This window comes from Rissa tridactyla, chromosome 7 (genome assembly GCF_028500815.1).
Source record: "Rissa tridactyla isolate bRisTri1 chromosome 7, bRisTri1.patW.cur.20221130, whole genome shotgun sequence".
NCBI lineage: Eukaryota > Metazoa > Chordata > Aves > Charadriiformes > Laridae > Rissa > Rissa tridactyla.
In genome coordinates, this window is record NC_071472.1 from 47,789,184 (window position 1) to 47,802,991 (window position 13,808).

General features: G+C 48.1%; 1 protein-coding gene across 2 annotated transcripts in view; it reads right to left on the bottom strand.

Annotated features, from left to right (window-relative positions):
• Positions 1–313: 313 nt before the first annotated feature.
• Positions 314–13,808, bottom strand: part of WSCD1 (WSC domain containing 1) — a 30,937-nt gene continuing 17,442 nt past the window's right edge. The window contains exons 6-10 of one of the 2 annotated variants that reach the window (XM_054209703.1): positions 10,969–11,090; positions 6,410–6,689; positions 4,832–4,996; positions 3,811–4,011; positions 314–1,966 (exon numbers count right to left, since the gene is read on the bottom strand). In XM_054209703.1, the coding sequence (XP_054065678.1) occupies positions 1,614–1,966; positions 3,811–4,011; positions 4,832–4,996; positions 6,410–6,689; positions 10,969–11,090 (1,121 nt within the window). In that variant the 3' untranslated portion in view covers positions 314–1,613. The remainder of the gene's footprint in view (positions 1,967–3,810; positions 4,012–4,831; positions 4,997–6,409; positions 6,690–10,968; positions 11,091–13,808) is intronic. The other variant, XM_054209704.1, reaches the window with a different exon arrangement.

A 13,808-nucleotide genomic window follows, 5' to 3' on the forward strand; every position in this document is an offset into this window, starting at 1 on the left:
AGCTGTGCCGCTTGCGTAAACAAAAGGAGATTTTTGGCTTTCCTTGTGAACCAGCTCCGTCAACCGCAATCCCGCACCACTTCCCTGGGGCTTTGGTGCCGGGGAGGAACTGGGGAGCAGCGATGGGGCCAGGAGAGCCCCTCACCAGCCGGGAGGACCGTAGCACAAAGACAAGCCACGTGTGGAGCACAAGCAGGGAAAGACTTGGGCCAAAGTGTGCTCCATGTCCTCTGTTTTCTTTTAAAGTGTCAATAATACACATGCAGAGGAAGTCCAGCTCCCTTTATATCATAGACTCATGGAATGGCTTGGGTTGGATAAACTTTTTGTTTTATTAAAAGTAGTATTTTCACTCAAGTTTTTAAGGAATCCTTTATTTCACATGAACAAAAGCATCTCGCAGCAGGGCACTCCCTCCGCACCACACACATGGCCCAGCGCGGGATGAAACAAACCGCAGGGAACTGCGGTGAGTTAGAAATAAAGCACCGTCGCTGCCGGGGGTGGCTCCAGAGAGCAGCAATAAGTAGCTTAACGTTTTTGAGGTTGGACTGCCTCAGCCTCCCTCCACGGGTGGAGGGAAGGCAGGATCCTGCCAGGGCTGGGGCTCATCCCTTCTGCTCCCCAGGTGCTCGGGGCTCGTGTCAGTGCTCCCTGGCTGTGACCGCTTCCAGCACCAAGCACGGTGACATTTGGCCCCGGTGTCTCCCCAGCCCTACTGTGATTCTACAGGCGCAGGGATGGAGGCACAGAAACTCTTGCCGAGGTCCTTGCGGGGGCGGCAGCTCCTCCTCTCCCACCCCTCTGGGGCCTCCTCCATGGCTCTCGGGCCAGGTCTTGGGACGGGTGACACCCAGGGATTTCCATCCCTGACCATGCTGAATTTCTGTTTTCTCCTATGGATCCCCAGCTGTGCACCTCACCATGGGGAGATGCTGCAGCCACCCACTGCCCTGTGGAGCTCACGCGGCCCTGGGCCATGCTGTTCCTGCAGGGAAGCCTGGGGTTGGTCCTGAAGCATCTCTCTGCCTAGCACCCGGGGTACCTTTGCCCACCAGGGCTTTTCAGCCCCAAGAAAACCTCTGACACTGTTGTGGCAGGTGACCTGCCTAGCAAACCTGGGAGAAGGAAGCTAGTGTGCTATACAAAGAAGAAAGCAACTGATTTTCTTAAATGCTTAGATGCAAATTGTTTATCAGTATTAAGACTTCACCCCCCGCACCAGCCCCCTTTATGTATGTCCAGCGCAGTTGCTGTGAAAGCCCAAGCAGCCCCTGGCAGGTCTGTGACAGCAGCGCGGGCAAGAAGGCGCCGCAGAAGCGGGGATGCTCTGCTGGGAAGTTCTGAGCTGTTTGTGCAGGGAGGGGCACGCACAGGTAGACGCTAATAGCTTTTTGCCTTGGTTTATAACCCAATTTCCATCCTTTGTTGCTTGCCTTCTGGAGCACTTAGTGCCCTGAAGAACATCCAAGAGTGGAGAGAATTTGCATTGCTCAGCAGACTCCACAAGTATCTTTGCCTTAGCTGCTATAAAGCTCTGGTCTTTTTTCTTTTTTTTTTTTTTTAAGAAAAAATTATTTTATTTTTAAACACAGCAGAGTGCTACCAGGCTATCATCTTGGCACATACTCTCTGGGCAGCCCTGTGAAGTTTCTTCCCCTCAGGGCTTCGTCCACTGTCAGGATGTATCTGTTGATAAGATCTTTCATTTCCTGGGTGAATGGCTCAAAATCCTTTTGCTTAGCACCAGACCGCTTGAAATTCCCATCCCTGTTGTTCTCGACACAGAGCAGTCGATCCTCTGTCACTGTCATATTCAGAAACTCCACCATTTCCCTCAGCTTGGGGATGAGGTTCTGCTTTAGGTCCTCGTAGTGGACGACGAGCAGGTGCTTCCCATACCTCAGCCAGTCCAGGACGTGGGAGGCCCACCAGGAGGCATAGCTGTTCACGAAATCCGGCCACTCTAGAGGACCAGAGAATCAGAAAATGAGACAATGTTAGCCACGCTGTGTTTCAGCAGTTTTCCAAATGTTACCCTGTGCAACAAGACTGGAGTTGCTGGGCATGGTCTGATGACGCTGGATGGGTGCGCGCTGGAGAAGCGCAGCGCGTCTGGGGTATGGTAGCTTGGCTTTGCAGCTCCTGGCACGGGGACAGACGATGCTCAACCCTGCTGTCCCCAGGTACTGGGACTGCCGAGCTTCCTGGGGATTAGCAGGGCTGGGAGCGTTGGGAGGGAGACCCCAGGGAGGGACTGGGCATGCCAGGGCCCAGTGGGCAGAGCTGCACCTCCGCATCTCTGCTGGCACTGATCGGTGGGAGCCAGTGGCGTGTGCACCGGGGCTGGGGGGGACGGGACGCCCCGGGGAGAGTCTGACTGAAGGCCCGTGGAGGGGTATGAACAGGGAAGGCAGCACGTCCTGCTCGGATGGTGGCTTAAGCAAAGCTTTGCCATGTAACTTCAAGCAGATACTTTTACTTCCGTGGCTTTCCTACTCTTTTACCTCTATTTCAACTGAAGACTGAGAAAGGGACAGGGTTTTTCTAAATATATATGTACACAAACGATATATAATAATATATTAACTTCTTTATTGTGTAAATGCAACATCAAGACACTGATCTTGGCTGGGCCCAAGGTGTTCTTGATTTCCAAATCTGAGTAACGTACTGTTCTGCACACTTAACAGCCTGCTTACGAGGAGACTGGATAAGGAAATAGGATTAATGGGGAAGATTCTTCTGTTCCTGGCACATGGGAGGGATTTAGAGTCACCTGCCTGGGTCACTGGGACAAAATTTACTGAATTATTTTCCCCACCTTTGCCTTGGGCATTAATGACACCTCAGTCTCTATTTGTTGTCTCTGATAACTTAATTTCCTGAGGGTCAAGATAGACCTAGCTAAAGCTTTTGGGCTAGACGAAGAGCGTATGTGGCTGAAATGTAATAATTTTTAGTTTGCAGTACAGGAAAGCCAGACTTTGTCTCTTTTCTAAGGGCTATTTTGTCTGTTTTTTGATAAATGTGTTCTTGAGTTGTGACTGATAAAAGGTGATACACGAATTTGGGTAAGAAACATGCTGTGACAGAGGACGCTTTCCCCCAGCCCAGAGCTGTAATGGGGGAATGCTAGACTATGCACGAGGAGAAATGCAAGCCAAATCTCCTCTCTGCTGCAGTCTGAATGCAGCAGTGTATTCAGCGGGGAAATTGTAGTCACACCATCCGGGTTGCCAGTCAAATGCATGAAGCGTGGCAGGCATATTCTGAAGTCTTTTCATGTGTTCAAGGAACACTGAATCTCAAGTCCCCTTATTGCTATTATCCTTATTTATCTGCAGTGCAGCAGCACCTGTGCAGGGCTGTAAAATTTCCTTCAGGAAATGTCATGCTCCATTGAATCCTCCAAATCTTAAATTAGATTTCTCACGGTTGTTACACGCTGCGGGGGCAAATTTTCTTCACCTCACATAGCTTGTCAAATGGGCTGTACACAGGGGTGTTGTACCTGGACGTGTCTTCTCTGCCAAACAGTACGATGGCAACAACGCTGCTGCAGGCCTGTGGCCGCAGCATTGGAGCTGCGTTACCCTCCTCTCCGTGGTGGTGGATGCACGGCAAGACCACAGCCACTCCACAGAGAGCAGGTCCGAGTGCTTTTAGGACTGATCTTGGCAGTGGTGGGACTCAAGTCCTGCTGGCTTTGTTTGCAGGTCCCGGTGCGTTACCCCTTCCCAGCACACCGAGCAGGGACTCTGTCCGAAGCAGCGGCGGGCACCCAGCCGTGCCGGGGTGGCACCTTACCTTTGCTCTTCCAGTTGCGGTCGGTGGCGTAGCCCAGGTGCCCGGCATATTTCCTGTTGAACTCCGCCATCAGGGACTTGAACGGGTTCCTTATCAACAGGATCGCCGAGTCGAACATTTCAATCTCTGTCTTGCCGCTTTCATGTGTTTTCACACAGATGGTCCTTCTACTTCTCCAGTGGTCTTTTTCTCCTTTAAAACCTGTTTGACAAGACAGGATTGTTGGCTTTTCCACTTGATTATATGTCTGTGCCTTTTCACACTCTAAATCATTCCCTACAGTGGTGTAAAACTGATGTGAAAGTACCAGTCAATTAAACCCATCAACCCAGGACCTGGGTCGAGGGCTGAATTTTATTCTTGGCCTGCCACTGACCTGCTCGTTGACTTTATTTGGTTGGGAGCCATCTCCTGGTGTGCATCTCCACGCTGCCGCAGAGGACCCTGTCCCTGTCTGGAGCCGCAGGGCGTGCACTGGGGGCCAGGCCCTCCCCGGCTGGGCAGAGCTTCCTCAGCACCTCGTTGTAAATGGGATGTTTTCCACAGGGACAATGCTTGGCGCTTGCTAAATACCATCCCTGCTCAGGATAGTGTCCTCCCGGAATATTTAGTAACATTTAAAAATTTAACCCATGTGGTTCACGTGCTACTGATGCGTCTTACCCTCAGGGTTTAGTCAATTTTTTTTTTTTAAGTCAATTGGTCTTTTGGACCAGTCTGAGATGGGAGGTGCACGCGTGCATATGCACGGCAACACTGATGCAGGTGACATGCAAATTTTGTAAATCGAGAGCCTGGCTCTCGTCTGTGAAAGTAGCTTGTCTGTGAAAGGGCTCCGGACGCTGCTGGAGCAGCCCCTGCTGCTGCCTGCACCGTGTGTTCCAGGCACGCGTTTAAATTTTACCATACGTGCTGACAGTGCCAGCCTCTGCTGGCTCCAAGCAGAAGGGTGCTAGAGCGAGTAAGTAGAGCTTTGTGCCTCAGAAGGGCTTTGCGTCTCCCATCCCTCCGGATGTGGTACCTTTGTTGTAGAGGGCTCCATCGAAGTAATAGCTTCCCGTGTAGTATCCCGTGGCGTGCTCTATCAGGTGGCGAGCCCATGTATTCCCAGCCCCAGGAAAGCTGGACAAAGCAACGAACACTTTGGATTTGGTGGTTAAGAATTTCCTGTCCGTACAGCGGGTGTCTGTGAGTACAGAAGACACTTTATTGTTAGCATTGTGGCTTTTTAATAATTCCAGTGACAGCTCTTGATTACAGGGTTTATTGCTTCTTTTTCTCTCTCCTATGAATATAGGATATCAGTTTGAGCCCAGTTGTGAGTCAGCTATTTCCCAAAATTAATTCAGCCATAAGAGGCCAAAGGCATTATCCTCAGAAGAGGTTTTTGCTGGTTTTGTGTTAGGCAATGCTTTTTTGATAGAGCTGCGGCAAATCATTGTACTTGCCAGCAAGTTGTGATAAAAGCCCCTTGATGCCTGTTTGTGAGCGGCTATTTGCCTGGCAGGTTGGCTCTTCAGTGAAACCCTATATGTGCCATTATACCTGGAAATTGCGAGTTTTATAAGGCAGGAGAAACCCCTCCTGCTGAAAGGAGCTGGCGTTCAGTTAAACCTCCCTCTAGCCTGCAATTCCTCTCTGAAGGGCCTGTGGCAGTGACAAGCCTGGATTGCATTAATCTCCCATGGGGGCTGGACACCTGGTTTCCAAATCCTAACCTTATTTCTTAAATATATTAAGATATAAATCCTAACCTTACTTCTTAGTGTGACAATGAAAGCAAGGATAGGATGAGAACCGATCTTGACCCTCTGTGATGATTCAACAAGAAGCCAGGAAATAAATTAGAAATTAATCTCTTCATTCTTCAAAGCAGCCTCTAGATGAAGCCATGGCTGGACGGTGCCAGCACAGTCCAGAGGCGACTGTCTCCTGCTGCTACTCATCTACACAGACGGGGGAAGTACTAGCAGTTTCATGAAAGCAAGCATTCTTCTTGCATGATCTTTCCATGTGCTGGAGTCTGCAGTCTACCTCTGAACTGGGAGATGGAGGAAAAAGGGGTGTCGGGTTAAAAAAAGCCCAGCACCAATACAGAAAAGCACTTCAATTTGTTTGATTTTAAGCTTGTGAGAAGTTTCACTGAAGTCAGTGCAAATCATTGCATGGATAAAGTTGCTGGTGCCACCTAAATGGTTTACTGGATTGGAGCCTTACTCTGCTTTATTTTCCGTCTTTGAAACATGTATGCAGATGAATATTTTAGAGGGAGATGGCTAGAGAAAAATTAGCGTCTGCAGAGCTGCCTTGGTGGCTGCATAACATGGGGGCTGGGTGTGCGTTTAAGGAGCAGGCCTGGAACCGGAGTACGGGGTCCTCGTCCCTGGCTGCATGGGGCACACCATGGCTCAGCGTCTGCCTTCCCAGGTTCTGCCTTGTTCTTGACATCTGCAAAATAATTGTATTTTCCTGGCGGGGAAGGGAGGAGGCTGTGCTGCTTAATGAGAGAATGGAAAGATGTGTAGTTATGATCGGGATTGCAAGGGGGGATTTAGATAATGGGCGTTTCCTAAATTCCTGCCTTTATTGTGATACCAACCGTTGAGGCTAAGACTGCTGCGGCCTGGCTCCCTCTTCCCCACTGCAGAAGGGGCGCAGGGGCTGTTCCAGCAGTGGTGGGTCTGGCCCTGGCCGAGGAGGCTGAAGCTCGTACCTTGCACCGGAGTCTGATAGACCAGGCAGTATTTTCCCTGGGCGGCGCTGCTGGCGTTGTGCGTCCCGCTGCAGAGCTGCCCGTCTGCGCCGTCGTGCAGCGAGAAGTGCCCGGTGGGGAAGCCGCAGTAGCACTCCCGCCCTCGGATGACTGCCAAGGGAAACTCCTACGAAAGAGAGAAAATAGATCAGTGCCTAAATGCCACGGCATCAACAGCCTGTGGGGAATGCTGCTGCTATACAAAGAAAAATAAATCTTCACAAGGCCACTGTCAAGATCAAAGCAGTGTTTGATACATCATTGTAAAGCTCATGCTTCTTATGCTACCTCTGTCTTTCGTATGGCAATTTCTTAAAAATTGGTTTTCAGACCCAAGCCTTGTAAAGCTTGAAAATTTTATAATATTCCTGCAGCACCTAGTATGTAATTCCACCTGCAAAAAAAAAAACATCAGCGTGGGAAAAGTTGTTCTTATTTACCCCCAAAGTGAGCATTTTGAATTGGGTCACCTTTTAAACTTCCATTTATATTCCCCCAAACTGAAGAGTCGGCTGTTACAAGGTTTGACTTATTCACTTGATTTTTACCAGAGTTTGTGTGGAGGAGACTTGCCCTTAAACTTAAAGAATTCAAGTGAAGAAGGAAATTTAGACCCACTAACTGCTGCAATCACGTTCAAAAATAGAAAGAAAAAAGTCAAGCCATAAAAAAGCATGCATCTTAGTCTGACTTCTTCACAGTTTGCAAAAAATGAACGTGCACGGGGGGCTGCTATAGCGTTTGAGAGCTACTGCGTGTATTTTTTTAAAAAAACTACTTAGAAATGTGATGTGATGTAATTTTTGGTACATCTCTTCAGAGGGCCTGCACTGGCGGGGCACCTGGGGCTGCACCAGAAGAGACAGAGGGGACGTGCGGTGCCCGAGCGCAGCAGTAGCTGGTGCCAGGAGTGAGCTCTGCCTGCCAGGGCACGCGGGGTGAGCTCGGCGGGCGCCCAAGCCCGCCCTCAGGTGTGGATGCCTCTTGGTTTACGTTACCTTGCTTCTAGATAGGGGAAACCTCGCGTGAAATCCAGACTGACCGCTGCAAATGATACCTCAGTGGAGTGTAACGTGTGCCGCTACAAGGAAGTTACAGGTAGTGTTCATTCCAAGGAAACAATTCCCAAGGAAAACTTCTGGCTGTAAGACATTTCTGTTCAATGGATTTGATGAAAAGTAATTCAGGTTTTGGTGTACCAGCCTTACCTAAAATGGGCAACAGGCTGCAAAGCAGTGTTGCTGTGTGCTGGCAAAGCAGTGGGGCTGCGTTGCTGGGCTAGTATTGATGAGAATTAAGAGAAATTTGAACAAACCGTGTGCTAACTAATTGCTGAAGAAATTAGCCGTTGCTTATGTGTTCAATAGGAATAGCACACTTAGTACTTTGCTGAAACCAACCCTAAACTTCAGTCTTTCTCCTCTTTGTCAGGGGTCGTTTTCCCTCGGGTTTCCAAAGTCCCCGGACGGCTCGCTCAGCGGCACTGGGGCATTGGCGAGTGGGGATGGGCTTGGCGCAGCCACAGAATGGCTGAAGGAAAGCCCAGGGGTTATTTGAGTGCAGGGCATTCAATTCCACCTATTCCATATCAACACTTCTTGCCTTTTAAAAGTCTTTTGGAGTCTGGGAGTGTGTGACAGGACTGCTGAGCAGCTTATCTCTCGCACTTCCCCACGTGTTCATCCTCTGATAAGGAGTCAAATACAACACATGTGCCATCTGTGCCCAAACAGCCAACATTTGCTTAGCGAATGAGATATGACGTTGTCAAAAACTATTTACAGATTTGATTCAAGGGCAAAATAGTTCTGTTTCTGCCTGCAAACAGGAATTTTTCCTTTACAATAGAGCAGTGTTTCTCAGTTTGAGAAATTAATAAGTGTCCCAGCCCTCAAACAGAGCCTAGAATAAAAATGTACCTTGTACCTCATGCCAAGGGGCACCTGCAAGGGACTGACTTTTCTGGAAGGCTGGAGTTTTGTGAAGAGACCTGAGCAAACTCTTCTCCATGCTCTGTGTGCAGAAGCGCTGGTGGATGCGGTGCTGTTCCGCAGCCGCCCCGCTGTGGGGGCAGCAAGGGGTTGGAGGCAGGGGGCTTCCCAAGGGAGAGTTCCCAGAGTTCCAGGGATGGCAGCGCGGACGCTGGAAGAAGCACGGCACTAGTTCTGGGCATGGCACCAGGATCCACAGTGTCCGTGCAAAGTGCTGTAATCAGTCGTCTGATTATTTGGACTGTGCGTCTACCTGATGCAGCGCGCAACGCGATTGCGAAGTAACGCCTTCAATCTTGACTTCCCGTGACTTTGTCAAAGCTGCAAGCCATCCACTTCGCTCACCTGTGTGTTTACCTATGCCCCAAGCTGTGGTCATGGCTTTAAGCAATCGTGTAATTTAAGCGCAGGACTAGTCCTCAAGCTTACTAATCTGCGATGCTTCACTGCAGTCAAACACCGGTGTATCGCCGGAGAAATCTGCGGGTCTGTGAATTAGCATTTTTCTGCATGGAGCTTTAGAGCGTGCGTTCACAGGCTCAGGCGTCCATCCCGCAAGCTGCAGTTCAGTGAGAGTTAATGTCAATGGGACTATTTACGTAAGAATTTGTTAGATGAAGCCTCAACGGGTAGCCTTATGTGCTGTAAGGAAAGCAATCATTTTCCAATAGCAACATAGATGATGCGATGGCTCAATCACTAATTGTTTTTTATTAGATTGTATTAGAATTAAGAGTTATGAATAGATTAAAAATACACTTCATGGTTCTACTCTGATTACTCTGGTAAATTGCTTTCTTTTCCAACTTCCTATGCTAACTTTCCCATCTGAGGCAGTTAAATTTTTTTTCTTTCCATCTACTAAAAAAAAAATAGGAATAGATTAATGGCAGAGCTTGTAAAGAATTGCTCGTGAAGTCCTGCTTTACTGAACATTTATATGCATAGAGGATGTGAGAGCGTGTTTGTATGCATGTTTGTAAGCTACTGTACAGGGGGTATATGGGTGATTCACTGCAATTCGCTGCACAGAGTTAATTCCACGATGCGTTCTTAAAACACTGATGAGCTGCTATAGACGATATGTTGACTGGGAAAAGCTTTCTCACTCTACCTAGTAATTAAGGAGATTTGTTGTTCATGCCTTAATAGTTTTAATCAATTTTGTGATGCTTGAAGACAAAGTAATTGAATGTTCAGTTTAGTGCATGAGGCTGAATGTGGCTGCAGGCTAAATCTGACCACACCGTGAACCCTCCTCTGTATGAAAAACTAAGCCCCATCAGAGTGGGGAGGAAGGGAAGGGAACCAACCCCAGCAACAGCCGCTAAACAGAGGGTGCCCCGGGCCAAACGGTCCCTCCCATGAGGATACCCAAGTCCATCATTGACAGACTCCTTTGGTTCTTCAACCCACGGTCCTACTCTGTGATAGGTGTGGAGGATGAGTGAAGGTGACGCTTCAGGCCCAGAGTATGCACAAGGACAGCGGATGTTAGCATGTCCCTTCACCTTCTGTCCCAAAGCCAATAAGCACACAACCGACCTTATTCCTTGCTTTCTTGTAGTCTTATATATCGGCATGAAGTTCTACAATGATTCCATTTTAAATTAAAATAGATGAGATATAAATTACACAGGTTATAGTGAAAGCGGGACAAATTCTTCTAATGTGGAAAGAGACACGTTTGTATAAAAGTACCAGGAAAGTCGACTTGCTTTCAGTGTGCATATCTGCTAAAATCTTTCTCTGGCAGCTTTTTTTTTTTTTTTAGTATCACGTTCCCAGCCAACACAGTTACACACTGGTGTAAAAATTGCGTGTAGGTACTTCAGCGTTTAATCCTCTCGTTCGCTATGGCAGTGCCTGCTGCTGCACTGTCAGGGACCCTGGGACATAAAGGGCCACCCTGGAAGGGAGCAGAGGGGGCTGCACATAGTGGAGGGCGCTGGGGATGGCTCTGCTCCCCGAGGGCCCAGGGGGGACCAGCTCCCTGGAGGGCACCGCAGCCACCTCTTGGGTGCTGCTCGGCCTGCGTCCACCCTCCGGCAGCGTCTCTCCCCATGAGCTGCGGCCACCGAGACCTCCCCCAGGTCAGACCTGGCTCTGGGCTTGGTTTGAATGTAACACGGAAATGCTCTTGGTTTCCTCCTGGTCGATACTCGTCACTTAGAACAGCTTTTCTGTGCCTCATGTTTAGTGGCATCCCTGATGGCTTTCCCTCCCGCCTTCCCCACTCCAGAGAGTGGTTGGACCAGATGCATCACTGGGCATTTACTCTAATGAGTTTTGTCCTTTAGAAACTCATTTACAAATTCAAAGCTCTAAGGCGCTAATCTCTGCTATACCTTTAGTAGATTAAAATTTAAAATAACAAAAAAAGAAGAAAGGATGTGAAATGAGATCTGTTCTTACTTTCTTGGAGCAAAATTCAGAGCACATCTCCACCGTCAAATTGGGCTGTATCAAAGAGGCTGGAAAGGTGTCTGTTAAATTTTCTGGAGCTCTAAAACATCCTCGATAGATAACATTCCTCCCTGCAGGGATATGAAATAGGTTTCTCTTGAGAAAACAATGTCCGTAGTATCCTGCCTCTTTCACAAAGAACAATATTAGGTTCAGAAGCTAAAAGTAATATAATAAATTTTATATTCCAAATGCTGTAGAAATAAGAGAAACCATGATATACACTAGAAAAATGTGTTGCAAATCCTGTGGTATTGAAAGGGGCGCACGCCTTTAGCTTTGTACTAACCACTGAAAGTAGGGCTGCAGCAAAGAGTTTAAATGAAATTCCACCAGTGGAGGGCATTGCTATTGTTTGCAAGTCCCAGATTTCTTTTGAAGGCTGCCTTCCCTTGAAAGACTTAAAAGCCCCGATAAAAATCTACAAAGCTTCTCATGATCTGCACCAGAAAAGAAGGGAATTTAAATGAATCCTGAAAACCCCCACGGGGACCCACCTTCCCACACATCTGCTCAGTGGCTGAGCTTTCCCTCTCCTCTCCTCGCTCTCTCTTCTCAGGGCCAGGGAGTTTGCTGCAGCCTTCCAAATCCCAACTAGGCTTTTGTAAGCTGTTCAGGGAGAGCAGCTCTCTTCAAGGCGTGAGCATCAGCCTCTGATCTCACCTGCTCCTCTATAAATGTCACAGAGCCTGGCAGAATTGCTCCATTTTTTGCATCACTGTGACTGAAGTCAGGATTTGGCCCAAATACTTGTTAGAAGCAGCAATACCATTTTCCCCCCCTGCTTAAGAGAGAAAAGTCCCCTGACTTTGCCAAACAAAAACGCAAAGCTGTGGTGGAAACTCTCTGCCCCTGGTGAGGCAGTGCGTTTGCACAGATGAGCTCATGGTAATGAAGAAAATAACATTGTGTGGCTGGTTACAAAAAGAAACAAACCTGCATGTTGTACAAGACTTCTGAAATTCTTAGGATTTTGTGGGCTTTGCTAAGGCGGAAAATGCATTTACTTCATCGCTCTGTACTACTGCTCTATTGACAGAATTTGCCTAGCGTGACTCCATAGGGAAAAGGTAGGCTCGGGAATGAATTTAGGTGTTCTGAGTCCTGGTTCACACCCACTGGCTACCTTAAACCATACTCCCTGGAACTGATGTGGGAAATGGGCTGGATGACAGGAGAGATGCAGCGCGGTTTTGAAAGAAAAATTTGGTTCTGCGTAAATTTCCTGGCAGAAGGGCCCAGATTCTCCAGCATGAGCCAAGAGCAATCTAAGGAGAAGCTGCTTAAATGTTGTTCTAGTAACTGTTCAAACTGGTTACTAGAAGCAGTGTTATATCTTTGGGATCACCCAGGAGATGTGAAAATAAAATAACTCCATGCAAGTTGGGGGGAAAGAGCAGTCTGCCTGGGACCAGATCACTGCAACCATGGCACCAAAGAATAAAGGAACAGAAGTTTTTTGGCTTTTCAGGATGCTCTTGAAAGACTTCCTACTGTATCTCATGCTAATATTTAATTCCTGAAACAAAATGGTTATGAGCATGTTTAGTGTTGTCTCAGTGGGTCAGGAAGAAAGCTTGAACTGCCCACACCGGCACTCGGGAGGGAACGGGGTTTGCAGGGAGCCCACGGATCGCACTGGAAATGTGCTGTATTTACATCGTCTGCCTGCTTCCCCAGGAAGGATGGCTGAGTCCTGCCCCGAGGAGAACGGCACTCTGTGCCAGCGATCCCCAGGCTGCAGTAGCTGCAGACTTTGAGCTTCGTTGCGTTTAAGGTGATGCGGGGGCAGGAGTCCCGCAGCGCAGGGGCTGCGCAGCTCGTGGTGCCCCGGGAGCGGGGTGGGATGGGGGAGGCGAGGGGCAGAGAGGGCAGCCAGCAAGCCCCGTGTCTGGGAAGGTTTAAATGGAGACACCACTGGATCTGCTCTGCATAAGGAGAAGCCTTATGCAAGATCTGTTCTCTGTATTGCATAGTGTAAATCACGGATGCCATTACAGTTTGAGTTACTTTCCAATATACTTGTTCATTGTGATTAATACTTCTGTTGGCCCCTCAGCTACCTTGTGTCTGTGGGATTCTTCAAACAGTCAAATATCAGGTATTACTAAGGGCAAACAAAATACAAATCTAGCTCCAGGCTAGACTAATTTGATGACTAATTCATTAATACCTAAGGAAAAAAAAAAAAATAGATGCCGCCCGTTCCTGTGAAATATGTATATATATTTTATGCTGAAGATTCAAACAGTGATGCATGTCCCGGGAAACCTGCCAATGTGCCTGTCAGCCTGACACTAGCAATTTAGGTCTCTGTACCTTTGATATATAATTTATATGTAGCTGGGTGATTATTGTACAAACCTTGACTTGTCTTTAAGAAGAAATGAAGTACCATCAATACTGGCACAGCATAAGGTCTTGGTGCTGCTTCTCAGCAAATAACATCCCTTAAGGTCTTGTGAGCTTGCCAAACCTAAACACTGCTCAGCTGTTTAGATATTTTATGTGCTTTGTGTTGGCCCAAAGGTTTGCCTGTTGTATCTCCTGTGGTAGCTAATTGAATGACCAGTAGAGTAAGTGTTGTCATCTGAAGATGAAACAACAATCCCAACCACCGCTAAAACAGAAGAACCTGTAAGAGCAAAACTCTGTGGTCTCATTTCTCTTGCTTAGGAGAGGGGTTGGTGTGTCCCTCTCTCTGGCCTCTACTTGTTCTTCTATTTGTTCAGGATCATTTCTGAGCTTAGGGTGGCATTGATATGAGTGCTTTTCTGCCCTTCTGTTTT